Source organism: Sorex araneus, chromosome 4 (assembly GCF_027595985.1).
Source record: "Sorex araneus isolate mSorAra2 chromosome 4, mSorAra2.pri, whole genome shotgun sequence".
In the NCBI taxonomy this organism is placed as follows: domain Eukaryota; kingdom Metazoa; phylum Chordata; class Mammalia; order Eulipotyphla; family Soricidae; genus Sorex; species Sorex araneus.
In genome coordinates this window covers 45,906,122-45,929,536 of record NC_073305.1, presented here as the reverse complement: position 1 = coordinate 45,929,536, position 23,415 = coordinate 45,906,122, and the positions used below count along the sequence as shown (strand labels likewise).

The window sequence follows — 23,415 nt, the reverse complement described above, 5'->3', positions numbered from 1 at the left end:
TTGTGGCTCCCCAGCTTTCCAGAAGAAGGTCATTCACCTTTTTGAAAGTCATTCACCGCTCCTGTCACCTCGGAGCTCTTACAGGTGGCATCTCCGCTTGCAGGGTCCACAGGAGTATGTGTGGGTGAAGGGGGAGGTCCTTTGGGGTGGCTGGGACTGTGTTTCACTCACGTTGTGTTCCCAGCCCCCAGCACAGGGCCTCGTGTGTGTGGCAAGATCAATAAATAACTTGTGGAATGCATGACAGTGCTGGCTGCCTGTGTCTGCCCAGTGCTGGGCTGGAGACCCTCCCTGAGTCCAGGCTCTGGGGTGAACTGCCTGCAGTTCACCACTCTCTCATATAGCCCTTCCACTCCTCTTCATCCATTTGACCTCCCTTTCCTCAAGCCCTGAAAGGGCAGTTCTGGCCCTGAGGGGAACTTTGATCCTTTGGCCACTGGTCAGTTAGCCTGGGGAGGTCTAACCCCCAGCTTGGCTTTTCAGCAGGTGGAGCCTGCAGCTCACTGCCCCAGATCAGATGGAGCGCCCGGGGCTGTTTCCTTCCCCCCCCACCCCCTGCTGCTGACCCAAGTCCCAGCACTCTGTGCTCTCAAGCCCCGCCTGCCTGCCCTCGGGGTTGCCCGCCCCCTCATCTATCCCCCTCCTCTCCCTGGCCGGAGAGAGACTGGTCCGAGCCGGTTCTGGACTACATCTCCCAGCGTGCCTGGCAGAGTGGTGGCCTCGTGTGCCGGCGGCTCCGGGTGCAGGCAACAATGCAGCGGGCTGTGAGCCGGGTGGCCCGTCTGGGCTCCCGTCTGCAGTCGCTTCCTTCGACCGTGAGCCGTCTGTACAGTGGCTCCCAGGTGGGCTAGAGACCGATGGGGCCTGGTACCAATCAAGGGGGGGCCGGGGTGGGGGGGGAGGCCGGGTAGGGGGAGGTGGTGGCACTGAGCCCAGCCGCCCGCAGGATGTGCTCCGCCGGACCCCCCTGTATGACTTCCACCTGGCCCACGGAGGGAAGATGGTGGCCTTCGCAGGCTGGAGTCTGCCCGTGCAGTACCGGGACAGCCACGTCGACTCACACCTTCACACCCGCCGGCACTGCTCGCTCTTCGATGTGTCCCACATGCTGCAGGTGAGTCGGGCCTTCCAACCACCCGGTGGTCTCAGAGCCAGCAGTTTGCTAGACCAACCCCTCCCCCGCCGGAACTTAACTCAGCTGCTCGCCGGAAGGGATCTGACCCTTCTCATCTCCAGCTGCTCTCACTTCTTGGCATGCCCCGACCACAGCCTTCTGCTGCTGGGTATCAGCTTGTAGAGGGGTATTTCAGGAAGGTTCCGGGGCCCTTTGGTTGTCCCTAACTCCCTCCCCCGTCCGCCCATTGTGTCCCTTCCAGACTTGGCAAATGTGGAGGGGAGTAAGGTTGGGCCTCTGCTTCCTGGAGAACGCAAAGAATCGCCAGTTTCTTCTGGGCTAGACTGAGTGGGGACTGCAGCGACGGTGCCTTTTTTGCCCACTCTTGTAGCTGTTGGAGTAGCCCGAGCCTTCTGATCTTTTGCAGACCAAAATTTTTGGTGTTGATCGAGTGAAGTTGATGGAGAGTTTGGTGGTTGGAGATATTGCAGAACTAAGACCAAACCAGGTAGGACCCTTTTCTTTCTTATTTCTGCCCAGTGAGTGTTCTTGATTATGAACCAACTAAGAGTCCCGGGGCTGGAGCGATAGCACAGCGGGTAAGGCGTTTGCCTTGCATGCGGCAGACCTGGGTTCGATTCCCAGCATCCTATATGGTCTCCTGGGCACTGCCAGGAGTAATTTCTGAGTGCATGAGCCAGAAGTAACCCCTGAACATTGCCGGGTGTGACCCAAAAGGCAATAAATAAATAAATAAATAAATAAATAAAAGGCTGAGTCCCTACTTTGGGTTGGAGGCACAAAAATGGATCAGACACAGCACAGGACTTGCATTCTTGGGTCACAGGCCCTGAATCATGTCTAGACAGACACCCAGTTGTCTATAAGGAGGGGAGGGGCCTGTCCTTACCACAGCAGGCTAGTAAGCCAGAAACCTAGGTTCAGGCCATGTTCTGAGATCTTCATGATGCCTGCTAAGGCCTTCCTTGCTGCCCAGTTCTTTGCAAAGTCCCCAAACCAGTCTCTTATCATTAGTATCATGTAAGGAATATAGTCTTAGTTCTGCTACAGATCTGCCTAATCACAGACTGAGTTACAGTTTATTGTATTTTAAGGAATAGTGTTGGGGGGCCGAGAGAGCGTACAGTGGGTAAGGTGCTTGCCTTGCATGCGACTGACCTTGGTAATATTCTCCTTACCACATGTCTTGTCCCTGAGTGCTGCCAGGAGTGATCCCTGATTGCATAGACAGCAGTAATCTCTGATTACCACCTGGTGTAGCTCAAAAACAAGAAACAAAAAATGTGAAAAAAATCTTGTTACACCCAGTGTTGAACCATAAGGTCCTGGGGATTGAACAGGCCTCCCATAGGCAAAGCATGTGCTCAGCGCTTTGGCCTGTCGCTCCATCCGCAAATCTGTTTTTTGTTGTTGTTGGGTGGGAGGCATATCTGCAGGTGCTCAGGTTTTACACTTCTGACTCTGCGCTCAGAGGTCACTTCTGGCAGACTTTGGGGGAGATCATATGTGATGCCGGGGATCAAATCCGCGTTGGGCATGTGCAAGAAAAGCACCCTATTGCTGTCCTATTGCTCCAACCCTCTAGAACCTGAATTTGTGTGTGTATGTGTGTGGAGGGGAGGGTGGAAGGTGGTTTGGGGCCACACCTAGCGATGCTTAGGTGCTACTCCCTGCTAAGTGCTTGAGGGTCACTCCTGATAGATGCTTGTGAGGACCATGCAGTGCCAGGGATCGAACCTAGGCCACCTGTTTGCATTATTCATTCAGTTAAGTTCTATCTCTGGCCCCAAGACTGAATTTCAATAAAATTTTCAGGTGATTCACATGATTAAGAGTAATCACATACTCTTTGTTCATCTGATGGGAAGCTGGGGAGAGCATTCGGTTTGGGAAAGCACTGCTATAGAGCACATTAGGTCTTCAAGGTGGGTTTTTTTTTTTTTCTTTTTGAGTCACACCCAGCGATGCACAGGGGTTACTCCCGGCTCATGCGCTCAGGAATTACTCCTGGCGGTGCTCGAGGGACCATATGGGATGCTGGGAATCGAACCTGGGTTGGCCACGTGCAAGGCAAACGCCCTTCCCGCTGTGCTATCTCTCCAGCCCCTTCAAGGTGGATTTTGAGGGACTGAAGAGTCAGTACCACAGGCAGGGTACTTGCCTTGCATGTGGCTGACCTGTGTTCCGTCTCTGGCATACCATATAGTCCTCTGAGCCTGTCAGGAGTGATTCCTGAGCACAGAGCTAGGATTAAGCCCTGAGCACAGCCGGGTATGGCCCAAAAAACGGGGGGGGGGGGGGGGGAAGAAAGATGGATTTTGAAGGTTCTTGGAGATTGGACATTGGCTGAGTTTGGGGATCTAAGTAGTGAGTAAGGAGAGGTACAGAAATCCCAAGAGATCAAGGAAATCCCTGAAAGCTGACCTTCGCAGTATATCAGTATAATCAAAGACCCTGGACTGGGGCGGGACCTGAACTCTCAGCCTAGCACCTTGTACACCTCCAAGCTTGTCATGAGGGCTCATGAATTTCTCATCAGTAATGAGATGGGCTACAAATATATCTGGCTTATTCAGACCTAGAGTTAAAGATGTTCATTCTTTTTTGGTGCCAGGGGACTCTGTCGCTGTTTACCAACGAAGCCGGAGGTATCTTAGATGACCTTATTGTGACCAACACCTCTGAGGGGTACTTGTATGTAGTGTCCAACGCAGGCTGCTGGGACAAGGACTTGGCCCTGATGCAGGTACAGCCCCTTTCTACACAATACCCCGTCTCCTCTATGCACAGAGAAGCTTGAGTAAGTGCGGGACCAATGGTTCGATGTGTAATACAAAATAAAATGAAGTGATTGGCTGCGGTGGCATTCTCTCTCTCGTCCGCCACAAGCATTCCGTGGCTGTGTGCCACTGCCCCGCCTCACCTGCAGCCGCCGCCAATAGACACAGGAAGGAGGAAACAGGCCGCCAGGCTGATTGGTGATCAGTTGCTGTTTATTCCATTTTCCCCGTGCGCCTGTTCCAGTCTCATACTGGCTCTCATTCCTGTCTCCTGTCCCTCATGCTAGTCTCTTCATGCTCTGTCTCACAGCCTCCGTCTAGCCCCAACCTCCAAGCCTTGGGGGTAGTCACCACACAGGTGAGGCAGCACAATCAACATATGTAAAGGCCCTTCCTTCTGGGGAAGCTCTTCTAAGGATCTCCTGTAGCCAGGAGATCTGTTCAAGGGCCAAATACTGTCTAGGAGTGTGTTTCACCTTTCCTTAGTCCAACAACCATTTAAACATTCATCTTAATTCTACATCTTAATATTAGTCATTTTATATGGACACGATAAGCGATACATTAAGCTCATGGGTGGCTCTTCTGCTGGGGACATCTCGCTATACATCCCAGACTACAGTGCTCAGGCCAGATTAGTCTTTCCTAACCCTAGCAGGGTCCTAATCCAGTTGTTACTCTTTGGATCATGACAGAGTTTGTCCATGACTGTACTCTTTTTTTTTTTTTTTTTTTTTTTTTGCTTTTTGGGTCACACCCAGCGATGCTCAGGGGTTACTCCTGGCTTTGCACTCAGGAATCACCCCTGGCAATGCTCGGGGGACCATATGGGATGCCGGGGATCGAACCCGGGTCGGCCGCGTGCAAGGCAAACGTCCTACCCGCTGTGCTATCGCTCCAGCCCCATGACTGTACTCTTATAGTTAAGTATTATGGCACTTGACCTTGTCCGTTTCTATGCCAGGGTAGCTCACAGCTTGCTCTGGGTTCATCCAGTCTCTCGTCAGGGCGCTGCTTTTTTGGGGTGCTAGGAACTAAGGGCAACTGAGGCTTAAGAAAGCAGATGCCCAGAAGTGAATATTATTTGAAGTCACTTAACTCCCAAATTGCAAAACCATAGCATTAACACTGTCTTCCTGTGTCTGTGCAAAAAGGACATTGCTCTGAAGTAAACTATGCAAAGAACATCAGGGAAGGAGAAAAGCAGTATTTCACTTACAAATAAAAAATCAGAGATTTCTGAGGAATTTGACTTTACAAGTCACAGGTACTGCTTAGGGGAAATGAGTAATTAACAGGTAGAGAAAGCAGAGCACAGAGAAGTTAAAGATGAATACCGAGGAAATGGGAGTGCTTTGCGAGCATTGTGATGGGTATTACTCAGTAAACCTAAGCTCCTTGTGGCAGAGGAGAAAGCACAAACCAGGAGCAAGAGGCTTCAGTGGTGGGGGAGGGCAGGCAGAGCTGACTGCCCCTTAAGTAAGCCTCCACTACCAAGGGACAGAGGCATGGCACCTGCTGTGACACCTGCATATAGGTCCGCCCACCCACTTGGTACTGTTATGCCCTTTCAGACAGACCCAGCACAGGGCGCAGGGTCTGGGCTAAGTGGTCCCAGAACCTGATGTGCTATGTCTCTTTACTCTCAGGACAAGCTCAGGGAGCTTCAGAACAAGGGTGATGATGTGGGCCTGGAGGTGGTGGATAATGCCCTGCTGGCTCTGCAAGGTGAGTGGGCTAACCTGGGGGAGGGAATGGCCCTGGCCTTCCTGAAGTCGTAACTGCTTTGCACAGAGGCCTTGTCAGGAGGAAGGTGCGGCTGGTGCCATAGTTAGGTGCCAGGGTCCTCAAGTTGGGTGTTGTGCCCTTCCTACACCTGCTGCAAGGCCCAAGGCACTTCAGAATGAGTGTCTCTCCCACCTGCAGAGTCATATTTGCTCTGGTCCCCAAGTAAGGGTTGTGTTCCTGCTCTGAGGGGCATAGGTGGTGCCTGGACCCTGGGTCACTGGTTCCCTGGGCTCAGGCCCCACTGCAGCCCAGGTACTCCAGGCCGGCTTGGCAGATGACTTGAAGAAACTGCCCTTCATGACCAGTGCTGTGATGGAGGTGTTTGGTGTGTCCGGCTGCCGTGTGACCCGTTGTGGCTACACGGGAGAAGATGGTGTGGAGGTGTGTGAAGTGGGTGCCAGGGCAGGGGGTGCAGGGCACAGAACTGTGTGGCTAGCTGCCCACCTGCTCCCTGGTGTCCCATGCAGATCTCTGTGCCGGCAGCCAAGGCCGTCCACCTAGCAACAGCTCTGCTGGAGAACCCGGAGGTGAAGTTGGCGGGACTGGCGGCCCGGGACAGCCTGCGTGTGGAGGCTGGCCTCTGCTTATATGGGAGTGACATTGATGAGCACACCACACCGGTGGAAGGCAGCCTTGGTTGGACACTGGGTGAGCTTTGCTAGCACTGCGGGATGGGCTCCTGGAGGTTATTGGAGGGGCCAGTAGGAGATGAGCCAGCGCATACTGCTTGCAAGATTGGAGTCCATAGCAAAGAGCAGCCTCCCTGAGGGTCTGAGGGTGTGTGTCATTGTGGCTTCGCCCATCCGGAGGAACCCTTAACCCCCAGCAAGCTGGGAGGGGAGCATTGTCGTCAAGAACAGGGACAGGAGTTGGGTGGCTAACTGAATGATTGGGGGCGAATGCACGGTAGAGGAGCTGAGCAGTTTCATGTTTCAGGAAAACGCCGTCGAGCTGCCATGGATTTCCCTGGAGCCAGGGTCATCGTTCCCCAGCTGAAGGGCAAGGTGCAGCGGAAACGTGTGGGGTTAACCTGTGAGGGGGCACCTATGCGGGCACACAGCCCCATCCTGAGTACGGACGGTACCGTGATTGGTAGGTAGACCTGGAGAACTGGGAGCCCTGTCCCTTCCCCAGGAGTATGGGGGTCCCGGGCTGGCAGGGTTGTTGGTGTTGACTCATGTACATGTATGGCTTGTGCCCTGACAGGTGCTGTGACCAGTGGCTGTCCGTCGCCCTGCCTGAAGAAGAATGTGGCGATGGGGTATGTGTCCTCTGAGTATAGTCGGCCAGGCACCCAGCTGTTGGTAGAGGTGCGGCGGAAGCAGCAGATGGCTGTGGTCAGCAAAATGCCCTTTGTGCCCACAAATTACTATATCCTCAAGTGAGGAGTATCATGGCCCTCTGCTCTAGGAGCCTTGCCTTGAGCATGTTCTGGGGATTAGTTAGGAACTGACATCAGGTTAGAGTAGACATTTGTTCTGGTTGTCTGGTTGTTGGTGCCACTATCTCTGGCTGACCCCCCCCCCCCCGCCCCACCGCCACTCTTAATTTAAAGAGCCCTTTTTTTGTTTATGATTTTTTGGGGCCATACCTAGTGATGCTTAGGGGTTACTCCAGGCTCTGCACTCATGAATTATTCCTGGCAGTGCTCAGGAACCATATGGGATACTGGGGATTGAACCCAGGTTGGCCACATGAAAAGCGTCCTACCTTCCTTCTGTGCTATCTTGTTAGCCCCAAGAAACTCCCTCCTTTTTTTTTTTTTTTTGGTTTTGGATACCCAACAGTGCTCAGTGCTTACTCCTAGCTCTGCACTCAGGGATTACTCCTGGAGGGGCTGAGGGTACTTTATGGGGCACCAGGGATAGATCACAGGTCAGCTGTGTGCAAGGCCAGCAAGCACCTTACCCACTGTATTACCTCTGTCCCCACCCCCAGTCCTTTTCTTTTTTTTTGGTTTTTTTTTTGGGGGGCTACACCCGACAATGCTCAGGGCATACTCCTGACTCCTGACTCTGCACTCAGTAATCACTCCTGGTGGTGCTCAGGGGACCTTATGGGATGCCAGGGATTGGACCTGGGTCGGCCTTGTGTAATGTAAGTGCCCTTCTTGCTGTACTCTCTCTGGGCCATCGAGCCCTTTTCTAACTAATGAATCAGCCTACCCGAATGTCCTATTTTTAGTTTATTAATATTATTTATTAATATTATTTTGGTTTTGGGGATACATCCGGCAGTGCTCAGGGTCTATTCCTGGCTGTGCTCAGGGGATCATAATGTGGTGCCAGGGATTTGAACCAGGGTTGGTGGATACAAGGCAAGCATTTTAATCCTTGTACTGTTACATCTCCAGCCTGCCAATATCCTGTTTGAACCTATGAGCCCATCAACTTCACTCTTGGCTGCTGGGCCGCATCCATCTAGGTTTCTCTCCCTTCACTGCTAGCTGCTGGCTGTGGAGTGAAGGCTCACTTATGGGGACCCCACCTGCCTCACCATAGTTTTTCACCCTGCGGAGGGTCATGCCAGTATACTGGCCACCTCCTCTAGTTCATGTTCCATGACTACAGAATGCTGCCTCTCCCCGGTCATGTTGGATTCCTGACTCCCAGAGGGTTTTCAGAGTTGGGATACAGTGCCTGTGTGTAAATTTGGAGATGGCTGGGGTCAGTGGTGACACAGATTCACTCTGTATGTGTACATTCCCAGGGCCCCAGAATTATTGTGGGACCGGCTGGGTCTCTCTGACTTTTCTTACCCTGAGCTGAACTTCACCCATGGGGGCCCAATATTCACTTCACAGACTCTTCAAAATCATTAAACAAATTTTCTTCATACTTGATGGCCAGACTCTAGCTTCATTGTCCTTTATCTTAGGGATCTTGGGGTGCCAGCCCAATGTCTGCCTACCTGGCCTATGAGGTAGCTGCTTGGGTATTCTGTGGTAAGGACCAGGTCTTTAAGAACAAATAAGGAGATTGCCCCTTTTGGGCACCGGGTCTCACCTAAAACATTTCCTTTTGGGTACCAAGGCGCAACAGTTCCTGGGGTGTTCCCTCTCCAGTCCCCTGTGCATGCAGCCCAAAGAATCACACAACTGATGCGCTTTCATGTTTAATAAGCCACATGTTCAGTACGGGGTGAGATGTGATACCCCTGATTCTATGTGAGGGTGTCAGTGGGTAGGCCCCAGGCTGTGAAACCATCATCCTGCCAACTGGAAGACAGCTTTAGAGTAGGTGCATGTACACAGCTCAGTGTCCGTCCTACTTCTAGTGCACCTTTGTTGCAAAGGCTGGCAGGTGACAATGTGACAGCTGCCAGGAAGCAGAACACTGAGGTGGCAGGTGGCCCAACTGAAGCAGGCAGAAGTCCCAGCATCTGGGTACGAGGCAGGTCCAGGTCCATACTGCTCTCAGGAACTGAGGTTTGACACCCACACCTTTGGAAGCTCCCTGAGCCCATTGTGGAAGTAGTACCTGGCTTGTCTGTTCTCTTAATGAACAATTCCTGGGGCTGAGATGGTGCCACTGGGGGAAGAGTTCAACTTGGTTCTTAGGACGAGCCTGTCAAATCTGGGTCAAGATAGGAAGTGACCGAACAGGTCATGTGAGGTTGCTCTGTATTCTAACTTAGTACCACCCTATGAGGGCCAGGGAACAGATTCAGAATCCCCATGGGTCGGTCTTGTGAGATAGCTCAAAGGGCTGGAGTGCCTGCCAGGCATGCACAGGGCTCAGGCCTAAATTTCCAGTACTACGTGGCCTCCTGAGCACCGCTGGGGAGACCCCCTCAAAACATAACCCCATGGGCACTTAAGCAGTGGGGGGACTTGACTTGTTTCAGCAACCTGGCTTTCCTCCAATGATTGAGAAGAATGAGTGTTTGTGATGCTTGGGGAAAAGACAATTTCCATGGCCTGATTTACACCTAGCAAGCCAGCGAGTTTAAGTATTTGCTGTTGTCAGATTTGGCTAGTGCCTGCTGCCTTACTCTTGAATAACCAGCCTAGTGATCATGAAGTATAAGGCTGTGTCCAGACCAGGACACCTTGAATCTCTGCCTATAAAGCAAAACCAAAGAAATTCAGAAAACCTAGAGCCTGGGGGGAAATGAAGACCTCCCCACCAAATCTCAGAGCTGGTCAACAACAAAGCTTCCTCTTTGGGGGATAAATTTGTATGGGGTCATATCCCAGGGAGATGGGAGTAAGGAACAGGAAAAAGGCAAGATAGCAAAATGGAATGTTCGTCTCCCCGACGCGGGGTCTTCTGAGCTGATCCCAGAAAGAGGAGGAACATGCCTTTTCTCCTTAAGGCACCCTCATGAGGGTAGAGGCAAACTACTAGCCCAGTGCCTGGGACTGCTGGAAGCAAAGCCAAGAGCAGTGGAGGCCCAACTCTGGGGTACTCCCTGCTCCCTGGCCTAACTCCCCCACCCATGCCATTGTCCCTGGGGTCTGGGCAGCAGCAGAATCCAATGTGGGAGGCAACACGCCCAGCAATATTTCTGGAGGCCCTTCTGCTGCTTCCCTCTATTCTCTGTGAGTTTTGAGAGGTTCATTTGCTGCTGTTTCCCTAAAAGTGATGGAGAAGAGGAGAAACAAGGATTAATCCATTGAAGGTACAACAGTCCCTAATTGTGATTCTCTTTAGCCTTTCCTAGGGGGTGGAGATGGGTTCTGGAAGGCTTCTGGAGGACCATACTTAATTGTGACCTCTCCACTGCACTTTCCCTCTCACCTTGGGCCACCACCTTTTCCTGCAACTTGTTCTTCTTCCCAGCTGCTCACCTTCTATGATGCTCCCATCCTTTCCAAGTTGCCTTAGAAACCTGGGCAGTGGTAGGCCTTTCCTGCCTTCTCTCTAGGACTTTTTTTTCTTTTGTTTTTTGCTTTTGGGCTACACTTGGCATGAACAGGGGTTACACCTGGTGGTGCTTGGGGGAACATATGGAATGCCGGGGATTGAACCTGGAATGGCCCTGTGCAAGGCAAGCACCCTACCCACTGGACTATTGCTCCAGCCCTCTCTAAGACTTTTTTTATCTACTTGCCTTGAATCATGCAGTTATAACTATAAAAGCAAATTAAAATGAGGCCGTGCTCTTGCTGAGATTGCTCACAGTTCTGTGAGATTTGGAAGAGGGCTTTATAGGTCCCACCATACATACCTTCCTGTTTGCATTCTACCTCACAGCCTTGCCCATCCTTCCAATTTCCCTTGTTCTTGCTTCTGAAGCCTTCAGAGAATGAATGTTCTCTGCTGGTAGCTTATGTACCTGACACTCCTACCCCTGCATTGCCACCTTCTTCTGGAAAATCTGTGGTTCTTGCTGTAAGGACCTGTGTTGTCCTTGTTCTCTGGACCTAGGGCGGTGCCTGAGGAGCTCTGGTAGGAGCTCAGAGACTAGCTAAATGAATGCCCCAATTACTGAGTTCATGTTTTCAGTTGAAAAGGCAGATACTAATAATGCCAGTCAGTTCATTAAAGACAGAAACTCTTGTCTTTCCAACTGAGGGGTATGGAATCCAACAAACTCACCACTTCATCTCTAGAATTGACAATGCCACCCACCCCATGATTGCTGAATAGACATTAGTGTCACTGGGAAGGCTGGCTCTACTTGAAGATCTGGAGACTGGCTCTCTGTCCCTGCCCCAGAGTGTCCACTGCTTGCCAAGCTTGGGGTGAGATAGAAACAGATTTACTCACCATGAAGGGAAATGCGTGGAGCCATCAGGTGTGGATCCGTTCTGGCCGCCCAGACCTGGGGGGCAGGAACACATCCAGAGCTGCAGCAGGCTGGGGGTGGGATCTTAGCAGGCACCAGCCCAGGTCAGATTAAAGGCTAGTGGTACTGCTTGGTGGAGTCTTGGGGGACCAAAGGGACATAACTGGGTGAGGGTTCAAAGGAACAATTACGTGGTGGGTGGGCCGGTGGGATTTCTGGCATAAAACGTTAGCATAAGTATGCTGGCATAGATTAGGATTTAGGATGAAGCCCTTAGGGCAGCAGTGGTAGTATAGGGAGGGGGTCTCCTGGGGAGCCTAATGTTGCAGTCTGGATGGGGTGGGGGCGGCCTGTCACCGAGGTTGTTGGGGAGCCTCACCTGGGCGGTGATACAGCCCTGTCACCGTGCTCCCGTAGAAACCCCACGCCAGCTGGATGCCCAGGAGACTTAACACCAACCACAGCAGCAGCAGCTTGAACAGGGTCACACGCATGTCCTGCGCCTCCCACTCCCGCAGGAACTCGCTGCCCAGAGAGCCCAGCGCGCCCAGCACTGTGGCCGGCAGAGCTTGCAAGTACTGGCCAGACCAAGGCTCCGCCATAACTGTCCCGCGCCCCACCCCGGGGACTGTCACCTTAGTCTTCACTGCGCAGACGTCTGAGCTTCCGGGGCTAAGCCCGTTAGTGCGCACGCGTATACCCGGCCAGGCCCAGCCTACTCTTTTGCGCGAAGAGTTGGCAGTTTGGGGCGGAGTATCAAAACCGCGCACGCGCACCTAACCCCACCCTGCTGACTTAAAGGATGAGTGACTCGAGGAGTATAAAATAGCAACCAGGTCTTTTATAGCCCCGGAGTTCCCGTGATGCCCTGCGCGCCTGCAGTGATTGGCTAAGCGCTTGGCTCTCGGGGCGGGGACGCGCTCCGGAGCAATCGCGGCCGGGCTGTGAGTGTGCGCGCGTGCGCGGGGCCGCGGCTGGCGACTGCTCGAGCCCGCCGGGCACGCGGGGGCGCGCACGTCTCTCCCCGCCCTCCCGCCGCTGCCGCCCGCCCTCGCTCGCGCTCCCCGCCCGCCGCCCGCCGTCCTCGGTCGCTTCTCTTCGTCTAGTCCGCCGCCGCCGACCCTAGCCAGCCGTCCTGTAGTCTCCGAGTGGGAGACTTGGCGGACAAGCGTCCTCGGCGCGGGCAAGTCGGGTTCACAGTCGTCGCCTGCGGTGAGTTAAGAGGGTTCCCCCCAGCCGCCGCGGCGCCCCGGGCCCGCCCGCCCGCCCGGCACTCTTCCGGCCGCCCGGCCGCGGCCCCGCCGTGGCCGCGCCCCACCTGCTGCTCCCGGCCGGCCAGCCGGCCGCCCCGCCGCCTCGCTCCCCGGCGCCTGACCCTGACTCCCGGCCCGAGTCCCGCGCGCCGAAGGGGCGGCCCCGCCCGCGCAGTCCCCGGAAGCGCGCCCCGCGGCCTCCCGCGCCCCTTCCCCCGCCCCGCCGGGCCTGCTGGAGCCCGAGCCGCCCGCCCGCGGTCCCCGGCGCTTCCTCTGCCGGCCGTCGGGCTGGGCGGGGGCTGCGCTCCGGGCCCCGCCGCCGCGCTGAGGAGCCGGCCGCCGCGAAGCGCGCGTGGCCCACGGAGTTGGAACGGGAAAGAAACTCGGCACAAACTCCATTTTTGCCCTTTACTACTTCCTATGAAACGCGAATCCCCCCCTTTTTTTAAAAAAAAAAAATATTTTGGGTACTGTGTGAAGTTCAGTTACGTCTAGGTAGATATTCGTCTTTTTATGCCGTGTTCTTCGAGGGTGTGTGAGTAAAGGGTGTTGGTGAATCTCAGTGGTTAGGAGGCCCTCGGTATTGAAAATAAAGAGTTTTCGTTTCGAGGGACATTTTGGGAAAAAAAAAAGATTTAAACGATGTCTCATCAAAAAGTGTTGGCAGTTCTGCCTAGTGAAGTTTTTATCTTAGTCACCTGAACATCTGTGCTCGTTTGTAGGATCCAGTTGCAAAGTCATCTTCATTAATTAGCTCTATTTGTACTGAAGTTGATTTGGCCAGAAAATTGTTTGGTAGTTTGTGGTGGGCAAGTGACAATCCTTCTTTCATTAGAATTGGTCCTACTTGTGTTTTTTTTTTTTTTTTTTATGATTCTAACTGAAAACTTTTTTGTGTCTTGGTAACTTGTTTTTTCCTTGTGGCTAAGAGTTTTTTAAAGTAATGTTTCTGGCAGGTGCATAGTGGATAGTGCATAGTCCTTCTGAAATCTGATAGAAGAAATTATTTTTTTTAAGTGCTTTAAAGTACATATATAATGAGAATTTTGCTACCACTTGGTGTCACATGCCCAGCTGTGTGAACGTCTGTGTAAACGTACCATGGACACGATTGTCACTTAAAACACTTGACTAACTTGGTGTAGATATTTCGAGCTCTTGGCACAAGTGACATTATACCAGAGAAAATACAGGACTAGTTCTTAATTGTGAAAGATAACATCTGTTCAGTAGTAGTTTCTTCTACTTTATAGAAGATTACTTGCTCTTTGAGATTAAAAAAAAAAAAACAAATTGTTAAGATGGAATTTAGATGGAGTTTAGTTTTAGTATTATATTCTCTAGTCTCACAAAAATTGGTATTGGAGAGAAGAAGAGGATGGAATCCCAGCAACTTTTTCATGGATACAGAGTTTTAGACTTGAGAGGAATTTTTAGGATTTGTGGTCCAGTCCTAGTTTCAGATGAAAAAACTGAGTCCCAGAGATTTAAGTCAATTCTCTAAAGATGTGTGTAATTGAGTGCAGGCCAGAATTACCTTCTCTGTAAGTACTTTCCACATATTCCCAAACTTCCAAACCCACTGCAATTATGACTTAACTGTCAACAGTGTTTTCTCCTTTATTGTATTGTTGATTTTATATAATTTGAGATAATCTGAAAATCATTTTAGAAGCATTTCAGTTCTTTGTCTTTCATAGTACTCACCTCTGTGTGGTCCTGCAGCTGTTGATTGAAATAGATAAATGAACATATGGTTCCTCCCTGGTCTAGCCTGTCTTTAAATATTTGGGTTGTAAGGGACTAACTCTTACAGAGGAAAAACCAGACCACTCTTGCTCCAAGTTTAACATAATTAGGTCTGGCTAAGGTGTTAGCAGCGAACTGTGGGTTCTCTGCCTATTGATTTGAGTTGGAAGAAGCGGTAGGCCTACTAAGTTTCCTGTGTATATGTGTGTGGTGACAGTTTTGTTGGAGTATTTTTGTAATTCTGTAATTATTTTTTGTCTGTCAATTCCTTTTAAAAGCTTATCCTGGTTGCTGAAGGGATGATATAGCTGGTAGGGTGCTTGCCTTACATGAGGCTGACCTGCCAGCCCATATGGTCCCTTGATACCCCCAGGAGTAACTCCTGAGTATCACTGGGTGTGGCCCTCCAACCCCCCAAAAAAGTTTATTATGTGAAAATGTAAATTATCGGGGCTGGAGCAATAGCACAGCGGGTAGAGCATTTGCCTTGCACGCTGCCTACCCGGGTTCGATTCCCAGTATCCCATATGCCCCCCTGAGCACTGCCAGGGGTAATTCCTGAGTGCAGAGCCAGGAGTAACCCCTGTGCATCACCGGGTGTGACCCAAAAAGCAAAAAAAAAAAAAAAAGAAGAAATAAAGAAAATGTAAATTATTAGGAGAGTGAAAACTGATTGATCTTCAGGTGTTTGCAGTTCAGAGGTGGAGTCAAAGCCATTACTGGATGGGGAGATGGATTTCTACTTTGGGGATTCATTGTTCTTAAACTGAGAGATATGTTAATTCTGTTGGAAGACTGATATTTCAACATCAAAGAGAGCTAATTTGGACTTAGTGAGCTGATAGAGCCTGCATCTTGAGTTTAAAGACCTTATACCTACTCGAGATAATCATAAGTGGTAAATAATCATTGTATTTGAAAATTAGCCATACATTTATAGTTTTGCTGTTGTTTTTTTTTTGTTTTGGGGCCACACCCAGCAGTACTCAGCAGTACTCTTGGCTGGTCCCCATATATTCAGGGACCATATGTAGTACGGGAGACTGAAACGGGGTCTGCATGCAGGGCAAGCATCCTACCTGCTTTAGTGTCACTCCAGCCCTTGTAATATTATAAGGTCCCTGGATGTTTGCCTACCACTTAGTTGCTACGGGTTTTTTTTTTGGTTTGTTTGTTTGTTTGTTTTTAATGTACCTGACCTGTGGATCTCAAGTTTGCCCGCTCCATTAAATTTTGTTAGTGTCTGTTATGTCTAACTACATAACTTTTGGAATAGGCTTTCTGAAGTATTTAGAAAATTACTAATTACTAAAATTTCCAAGGTAGTTTAAAATTTGGCATTACTGTAAAATTCCCGTTTTAAATGTTTCTATTTCAAGTGACTCTTAATATCCCATGTTGAAGTATAAAATGAAGATTTTATACACACATAATTATGCTAGTTACGTGACTAAAAATCAGACTTCTCATCTTGGGTTTTTGTCTGAGCTTACTGGTGTTTCCTCTAGTAAATAAATTCGGTTTCCTCTAGTAAATAAGTAACATGGTTCTAAATAAATTTGTATAGCTAATATCAAAATATGAGACTCTTAAATTACAGCTGTTTTTCACCAGCTTGATTTTATTTTGGGGGGAGATGGGGAGGCACACTTGCAGATGCTCAGAGGTTTCTCCTGGCTCTGCACTCAAGGATAACTCCTGGCAGTATTTGGGGGACTATATGGGATGCCGGGGGGGAATTGAACCCTGGTTAGTCATGTACAGGCAAGCACCTCACCTGTTCTATTTCTCCAACTGTTAGCTTGATTTTTATTTATTTATTTATTTTTTGCTTTTTGGGTCACACCCGGCAATGCATAGGGGTTACTCCTGGCTCTGCACTCAGGAACTACCCCTGGTGGTGCTCAGGGGACCATATGGGATGCTGGGAATCGAACCTGGGTCGGCCTTGTGCAAGGCAAACGCCCTACCCGCAGTGCTATCGATCCAGCCCCTAGCTTGATTTTTTTAGCTTGATGCTTTTACAATTTTGTAAGATGGATGAATAAAGTTAATATGTTTGAGCATACAATTATAATAATTGTATCTTAATATTCAATGAAGGGAAAGGCTACATAACAGTCAGTGAAATGAATTTAGTGGAGTCAAGAGAAAATGGGAGGTAGAATAGGAGACAGACCAGACAGATCGTGTGGGGATTTCAGGAAGTTCTTTGGATTTGTTCTGGGATGGTAAATAATTTTTTTTATAGAAGAAAGAGAATGATTTTATATAAATAACTGGAATTAATCACTGAAAGTAGTAGATTTGAATCTGATACTGGTGAAGCTCAGAGCTTACTACTGGCAGTGCTATGTGACCATATGGGGTGCCAGCCAGGGATCTAACCCTGATTGACTCTGCAAGGAAAGCACCTGACCAATTGTACTCAGTGGTTTGTGATTTTTTTTTTTTTTCAAGATTGACACTTGGTGTAGTGCTCACGCACTGTTACCAGTTCTGTGCTCAGGTCTCTCCTGGCAGTACCTTGTGTTAGGAATCAAACCCCAGGCCTCCAGCGTGCAAAGCCTGTAATAATTTGTGACAAATCTCAGAAACTCCTGATGAAAATAAGAATGTGCCTAAAATATTAATATTATCTTTTGGGTCACTTTTGTCGAGGCTCAGGGGTTACTCCTATAGGCTTCTGCACTCGAGAATCACCCTGAGCAGGATGATTTGAGATTCTGGAGATTGAACCTGGTTCCACTGCATGCAAGTCAAACTCCCTGCTGCACTATCTCTCTGGTCTCAATATTTAAAAAAAAAAATTAAGATTGAAATTAGTGTTAATTTCCTTGACCTAAAGATTTCAAGGTCTGAGAGATAGCTTAATGGCCAGTGCATGTTTGCCTGCCAGAGCCCTGATTCAGTTTGATCCTGGGCAGCCCTAGCAGTTGCACAAAAGCTGTATGAAGAATTTAGCCTGTCCTTTTAGAACTATTGATTTTAAGACAATTGCTTTAGTTTATACATTTTGTCTAATGTCTGTATTAAAAAGGAAGCACAGTGAGATAAATTTTTTTAATTGAATCACTGTGAGATACAGTTACTAAGCTTTCATGTTTGAGTTTCAGTCAGACAATGATCCAACATCCGTCTCTCCACCAGTGTATATTTTCCACCACCATAGATAAATTAAGTTACTACTGTGTTCATAGTCTACGTGGTAGATATGCCAGATGTTTACTTTAACTTTTGTTGTTTTTATTTAGGGGCCACACCCAGATCTATGCTTGCAGCTACTCCAGACTGTGCTTGGGAGTTGGTCCCATAGTTAGGTGACTGATGGTAGACCAGAACTTGCCTCTTCTGCAGGCAAGACATAGGCTCCAGCCCTTTGTGATATCTCCTTGATCCTAACATTATTTAACTTTTCTGTGGTTTAGAATTTTTTTGTCTTGGTTGGAAGATCTGTGAACATAGGATTTGTTTGATTTTGATTTTTGCTTTTTAAAGGGGGACATTAGCTTCAAGTATTCAGAAAATAAGGTTAACTACAGTTTGTCAAGTGAGGGAAGCCAAAACTTGTGTAAATGTGATAATTGTGTTAATTAAGTTTTTCCTTCTCCTGTACCCAAATTCTTAGTGGAAATTTGGACAAGTCCATATTTTTAATTCGGACTTTGTAAATAATTTTTGATTTTTTTTTTTTTTAATGTTTTAATAGTGCCTTTCATCTGAAAGTAAAGGGACTTCGCAGAACTTCTACCACACAGGTCGTGGGTCTTTCAGCACATTTGTAAGGTATGTTAACATAAACCTCTTCTGTTCCTCTTTACCCAGGGAAGAGATGATTATTATTACAACTGTACTGTTAATGTATTAATACAGTTCTAGAGAAACATAGATGATCCCTATTTTTTCCTTATCTTAAGATCTTTATCTTACTCCTTAACTTTTCTCTCTTCTTTTCCTCTCTCTATAAAACACTTCTAATTTTCTTTTTCTCTTCTTTGTGATGTTTCTTCCTTAAATGAAAATCTGTGTTTCCTAACCCTAAACATTTTGCTACTTGATCTTCAACATGTGTGTCAGGGGCTGGGGGCAGGGGATTGAACCTCAGTCCTCACTCATGCAAGAAAAGGTCTTTACTGCTGAGCTATGGTTCTGACTCCTCTTACTTGATCTTTATTTTTAATATTTGTTAATTTATTGTTTGTTTTGGATCACACCTGCTGTACTTAGGAGCTATTCCTGGCTCCATGCTCAGGGGTCATTCCTGGCGCTGCATGAGGGACTATATGATGCTAGGGATTAACCAGGCCTTCAGCAGGCGATACACGCACTCCAGCTCCTTGAATTTTCTGTCAGGCCCTTTATTTAATCTTTCTGTTTTGTCTTGTTTGGGCCACACTCTGCTGTGCTCAGGACTTTCTCTTGGCTGTACACTCAGGAGTCACTCCTGGCAGTGGTGCTCAGGGGACTATATGAGATGCCAGGGATTGATCCCCTGTTGGCCATGTTCAAGGCAACTGTTTTACCCACCATACTGTTGCTCTGCCCCTCCTTTAACTTTTTTTTTTTTTTTTTTTTTTGCTTTTTGGATCACACCCAGTGATGCACAGGGGTTACTCCTGGCTCTTGCACTCAGGAATTTCTCCTGGCAGTGCTCTGGGGACTATATAAGATGCTGGGAATTATATTACTGTAAGCCATGTTACCTCAATTTTTAAAAAATATTGAGTTTCATAAACAATGGCTAGGCAGAAAATTAAAAAAAAAAAAGATGCTGGGAATTAAACCTGGGTCGGCCATGTGCAACGCAGTCCCCCTACCCACTGTGCTATTGCTCCAGCCCCACCCTTCCTTTAACTTTTAAAGAAGTAGACTCACTATTTTTATTTATTTGGTGGGGGTGGAGCGATATTCAACTGGCAAGGCATTTATCTTGCACATGGCCTATCTGGTTCAATCTTTGGTGTCCTATGTGGTCCCCCAAGCACCACCAGGAATAATTCCCAAGCGTAGAGCCAGAAGTAACATTACCCCTGAGCATCACTGGGTGTGGCCTAAACCCTTAAACCGACCCCCACCCACACACACAAATCTGGATTCGATGAGATGTAATGTGTAACTAACAAAAACATTAACACAGAGGGCTTAACTTGTAACAGCATCTTACTAATCCCTCAGAAAAGATTTGGTGTCCTCATGGTGAGATGCAACAGATTTCTCTAATTTTTTTTTTTTTTTTGGAGGGGGGTTCTCACCTGGAGATACACAGGGGTTACTCCTGGCTCATGCAGTCAGGAATTACTCCTGGTGGTGCTCGGGGGACCATATGGATGCTGGGAATTGAACCCGGGTTGACTGCACGCAAGGCATATATTCTACCCACTGTGCTATCGCTCCAGCTCCTCTAATTTTCTTCTAAGGAAATATTTTTTTGATCATTCTGTTAGCAACTTACCGGTAACAAGCAATATAAAATAAATTATGTGGGCCTGCTATGGAATAGGTTTGAGGAGTGGTTGGGAAAATTTGAGACAGTGATAGAGGGAAGGTGATGGTGGTAGGATTGGTGTTGGAATATTGAATGGCAGTAACAAATCATCATGGTTTCCTTTTTTTTTTCTTTTTGGGTCACACCCAGCAATGCTCAGGTGTTACTCCTGGCTTTGCAGTCAGGAATTGCTCCTGGCGGTGCTTGGGGGACCATATGGGATGCCGGGGATCGAACCCGGGTCGGCCGAGTGCAAGGCAAACCCCTTACCCGCTGTGCTATTGCTCCGGCCCCCAACAAATCATCATGAGCGACTTTGTAAATCATGGTGTTTATATAAAGTGTATGGAGAAATAAGCTAATTAAAAAAATAATAAAACAGCAAGTGGAGGAAGGATAAAAGAAAAAGTAGTGCCTAATGTGGAGGCAGGCTGGGGAGCAGGAAGGATGGGGATATTGGTGGAGGGAAGTGGATACTAGTAAAAGGACTAGTGTTGGAACATTTTGTGTATAAAACTCATCATGAGTAACTTTGTAATTCATAGTGACTCAACTTTAAAAAAAATGTTTTAAATAGTACAGCAGGTAGAGTGTTTGCCTTGTACATGGATGCCCCAGGTATAATCTCTCATTGCTGTGCCAGGAGTAAGCCTTGAGCACTGCTGGGTATAGCCCCCAAGATAAAACAAAATTCTCTTTTCTAGTCTGGGGAGAGAGTACAGTGGCAGGGTGCTTGCCTTGCATGTGACCAACATGGGTTCAGTTCCCAGCCTTGCGTCCCTGAGCCTACCAGGAGTGATCCCTGAGTAAAAAGGAGTAAGCCCTGAGCACTACTGGGTGTGACCTAAAAATAAAAGAAAAACGAAGATCTGTTTTCCATTAGACTTTCGAGTATAATTTTCCTGAACATAGTCCCTAAGCAGAAGTTCTAGGGACTGGAGATGGAGAGGTAGGGTGATTGAGCTGCACACTGCCAACTTGGGTTCAATCCCTAGCACCACAATGATCCCTAAGGCCTTGTCAGGAGAAACCCCTGAGCACCACCAGGTGTGCTTCCCACCCTTCCCCCCCAAGAAAGAAGAAGAAAACCCGAAGTTCATGCTGGAGAGCATTCAGCTGAGCTGAGCATATTTTTTGCATGTGCGATCCCTTTGGTAGATCCTTGGCACCATATGGTCCTTCAGCACTATTGGGAGCAACCCAGACACACACCCTTGGTGTGACCCTATAACAAAAAATGTATATTTGGGAGGGGCAGTTTTATAGTTTATAGCTTTTAGGTATATTTTTAGAAATTTTTTGACAGGTAATTTGGATCATGCTCAGCAATACTTTACTCCCAGTTCATTGATTAGGGGGACCTTGTGTTGCAGCAAATCAAATCCAGACCTCTAGCATGCAAAGTATACATTTTAGCCCTTTTATCTGTCTTGACCAAAAAAGAGAGAAAATTATTTTCTGAAGACCCTAGGTACTATAATTGCTCAATTCTATTATTTAAAAAAATACGTTAAAAATAAAATTAGGGCCTGAGAGTACAGCAGGCAGGACATTTGCCTTGCGTTTGGCCCACTGGGTTCGATGCCCTGGTATCCCATATGGTCCCCAAGCCCCACTGGAGTGATCCTTGAGCACAGCCAGGTTTGCTCCCCCCCCCTTGCAAAAAAAAAAAGGGGGGGGTCCAGGGCGAAAGTACAGCGGGTAGGGCGTTTGCCTTGCACCCGGTTGACCCAGGTTTGATCCCTGGCATCCCATATGGTCCCCTGAGCACTGCCAGGAGTAATTCCTGAGTGAAGAGCCAGGAGTAACCCCTGAGCATCGCTGGGTGTGACCCAAAAAGAAAAAGGAAAAAAGATATTTTGACTTTAGGTACATGGTTGAAATTTTCTATTTCCATCATGTATATTGTTGTTTTTACTTTATATGCATGATGGTGTGTCTAAATTTGAATGGTGCAAATAAGTTTTCTAGTATGTCTTCCGGAAATTTATCCAAAGAGCTACTTTTCTGTTGTGCTTATATATAATTTTATTGGTATTTAGTCTTCAAGAGGCCTAGTAAGTATATTTAAGGTGAAAAATGAAACTATGCAGTGTTTTACTATGATAAAATTTTATGACTTGGCTGTTAAATATTTTTTGCTGAGAGTATTTGGGCCATACCTGGGCAGGTACTATTTCTGACTCTGCTCGGGAATGACCCCTGGAGGGACTGGGGATTATGTGGTGCTGGCAGTGATTTGAACTAGTTTGATCCTTGATCACGTATGGTTGCCAAGCACCTCTAGAGGTAATTTAGAGCACAGCTGGATAGTCCCTTAACACTGTGAGATGTGTCCCCAAGTCTCCCCCTGCCTCCACATTAAATAGGGACTTTATTTGGAGGGCCCATATCTGACAGTGTTCAGGGCAAGTTCGTACTGCTCAGTGGCCATTTCTGGCCCTTAAGTCTTTCTGTTTTGGTGGTGGGAAGCTATGGTTTATGGGAGTGTGGAAGTTGATGGGTGGGGTGCTTGAGCTGCACGTTGCCAATTTGGGTTCGGTCCCTTGCTCTACAGTGATTACTCTGATCAAGGTTTACTGTAGGATCTGTACTCAAGGGTCATTTCTGGTGAGAGTCAAGTAATGGTAGGTGATGATGGGGATCAAACCAAGATTAACCACGTATAAGGCAAGCACCTTACTTGCTAAGTGGGGCTTCTCTGGCCCCTTATTTAAAAAATCTTGTCTGTGATCAGGAGTCATTCCTGGCAGTGTATAGAGTACTGTATGTGGTTCAGGGTATCAAACTGAGTTTCACCCATGGGGGCAAGTCCCTTCATTCTTGTATTATCTCTGGTCCCTTGACTAGCTTAATTATGAGCTGATATTTGTGCTCTCATTTAGGTGGCTAGCGTGTATGTATGTTCCCAGATGCTGTTTTCTCTCTGCCTCTACCCGTGTGTAGGAGAGTGTGTGTGTGCGCCCAGACTCAGGAATTACTATATGGGGTGCCGGGGATTGAACCCAGGTCAGCCGCGTACAAGGCAGATGTCCTATCCACTGTACTATTGCTCTGGCCCCAGGTTTTCTTATTTTCTTGTTTGTTTTTGTATGTCTTAGACCTTTTCTTTCAGTTTCCCAGTGCTGCTAACAAAGAGGCTGTTGAACTGACATTGACCCTTGGCAATTGCTTGATCAAGATGGCCAAGTAATTATAGTACCAGACTCAAGTTGATATGAACAAAATGGACAGATGATAGTTCAGACATTTTTTCAGGGATTTTCTATGTAGCTTGTAAAAAGGGGAGGAGCTTTATATTTCAGTTTATTTCATAAGTATTTGATGTTGTTTCTGCATGCCTATCACAGTCCTAGATATGAGTGAATCTTGCTGAAGTTGATAGTACAGGTCCCTGCAAACTGTAGACGTTAAATGCTGAGAACCTGGTTGGCCACGTGCAAGGCAAATGCCCTACCCGCTGTGCTAATTGCTCCAGCCCACAATAATGAT

The 23,415-nt window shown here is 48.2% G+C and overlaps 3 protein-coding genes across 4 annotated transcripts in view; 2 read left to right on the top strand and 1 right to left on the bottom strand.

Annotated features, from left to right (window-relative positions):
• The first annotated feature begins 385 nt into the window (after positions 1-385).
• On the top strand, positions 386-8,540 carry AMT (aminomethyltransferase). Its single transcript, XM_004615247.2, has 9 exons — positions 386-842; positions 947-1,114; positions 1,542-1,622; positions 3,750-3,881; positions 5,565-5,643; positions 5,939-6,084; positions 6,171-6,351; positions 6,640-6,795; positions 6,910-8,540. The coding sequence occupies exons 1-9, from the start codon at positions 753-755 to the stop codon at positions 7,086-7,088; spliced, it is 1,212 nt and encodes a 403-aa protein (XP_004615304.1). The 5' UTR covers positions 386-752; the 3' UTR covers positions 7,089-8,540.
• Positions 8,541-8,804: 264 nt separating this feature from the next.
• On the bottom strand, positions 8,805-12,230 carry TCTA (T cell leukemia translocation altered). Its single transcript, XM_004615250.2, has 3 exons — positions 11,816-12,230; positions 11,418-11,472; positions 8,805-10,280 (listed from the first exon to the last, which is right to left on the bottom strand). Exons 1-3 carry the CDS (start codon positions 12,036-12,038, stop codon positions 10,238-10,240), a joined length of 321 nt encoding a protein of 106 aa, XP_004615307.1. The 5' UTR covers positions 12,039-12,230; the 3' UTR covers positions 8,805-10,237.
• A 230-nt stretch (positions 12,231-12,460) lies between these two features.
• RHOA (ras homolog family member A) overlaps positions 12,461-23,415 on the top strand; it is a 44,028-nt gene continuing 33,073 nt past the window's right edge. Inside the window, exons 1-2 of one of the 2 annotated variants that reach the window (XM_055135983.1) lie at positions 12,461-12,648; positions 18,148-18,224. The gene's annotated coding sequence lies outside the window, so the exon portion shown is untranslated. The remainder of the gene's footprint in view (positions 12,649-18,147; positions 18,225-23,415) is intronic. The other variant, XM_004615251.2, reaches the window with a different exon arrangement.

Coding starts and splice junctions, on each gene's coding strand:
- TCTA (XM_004615250.2), bottom strand. CDS start 12,038: ATGGCGGAGCCTTGGTCTGGCCAGTACTTGCAAGCTCTGCCGGCCACA. Junction 11,473..11,815: donor AGGGCTGTATCACCGCCCAG/GTGAGGCTCCCC, acceptor CCTGCCCCCCAG/GTCTGGGCGGCCAGAACGGA. Junction 10,281..11,417: donor TCCACGCATTTCCCTTCATG/GTGAGTAAATCT, acceptor CATCACTTTTAG/GGAAACAGCAGCAAATGAAC.
- AMT (XM_004615247.2), top strand. CDS start 753: ATGCAGCGGGCTGTGAGCCGGGTGGCCCGTCTGGGCTCCCGTCTGCAG. Junction 1,623..3,749: donor CAGAACTAAGACCAAACCAG/GTAGGACCCTTT, acceptor TTTTGGTGCCAG/GGGACTCTGTCGCTGTTTAC. Junction 6,085..6,170: donor CGGGAGAAGATGGTGTGGAG/GTGTGTGAAGTG, acceptor TGTCCCATGCAG/ATCTCTGTGCCGGCAGCCAA.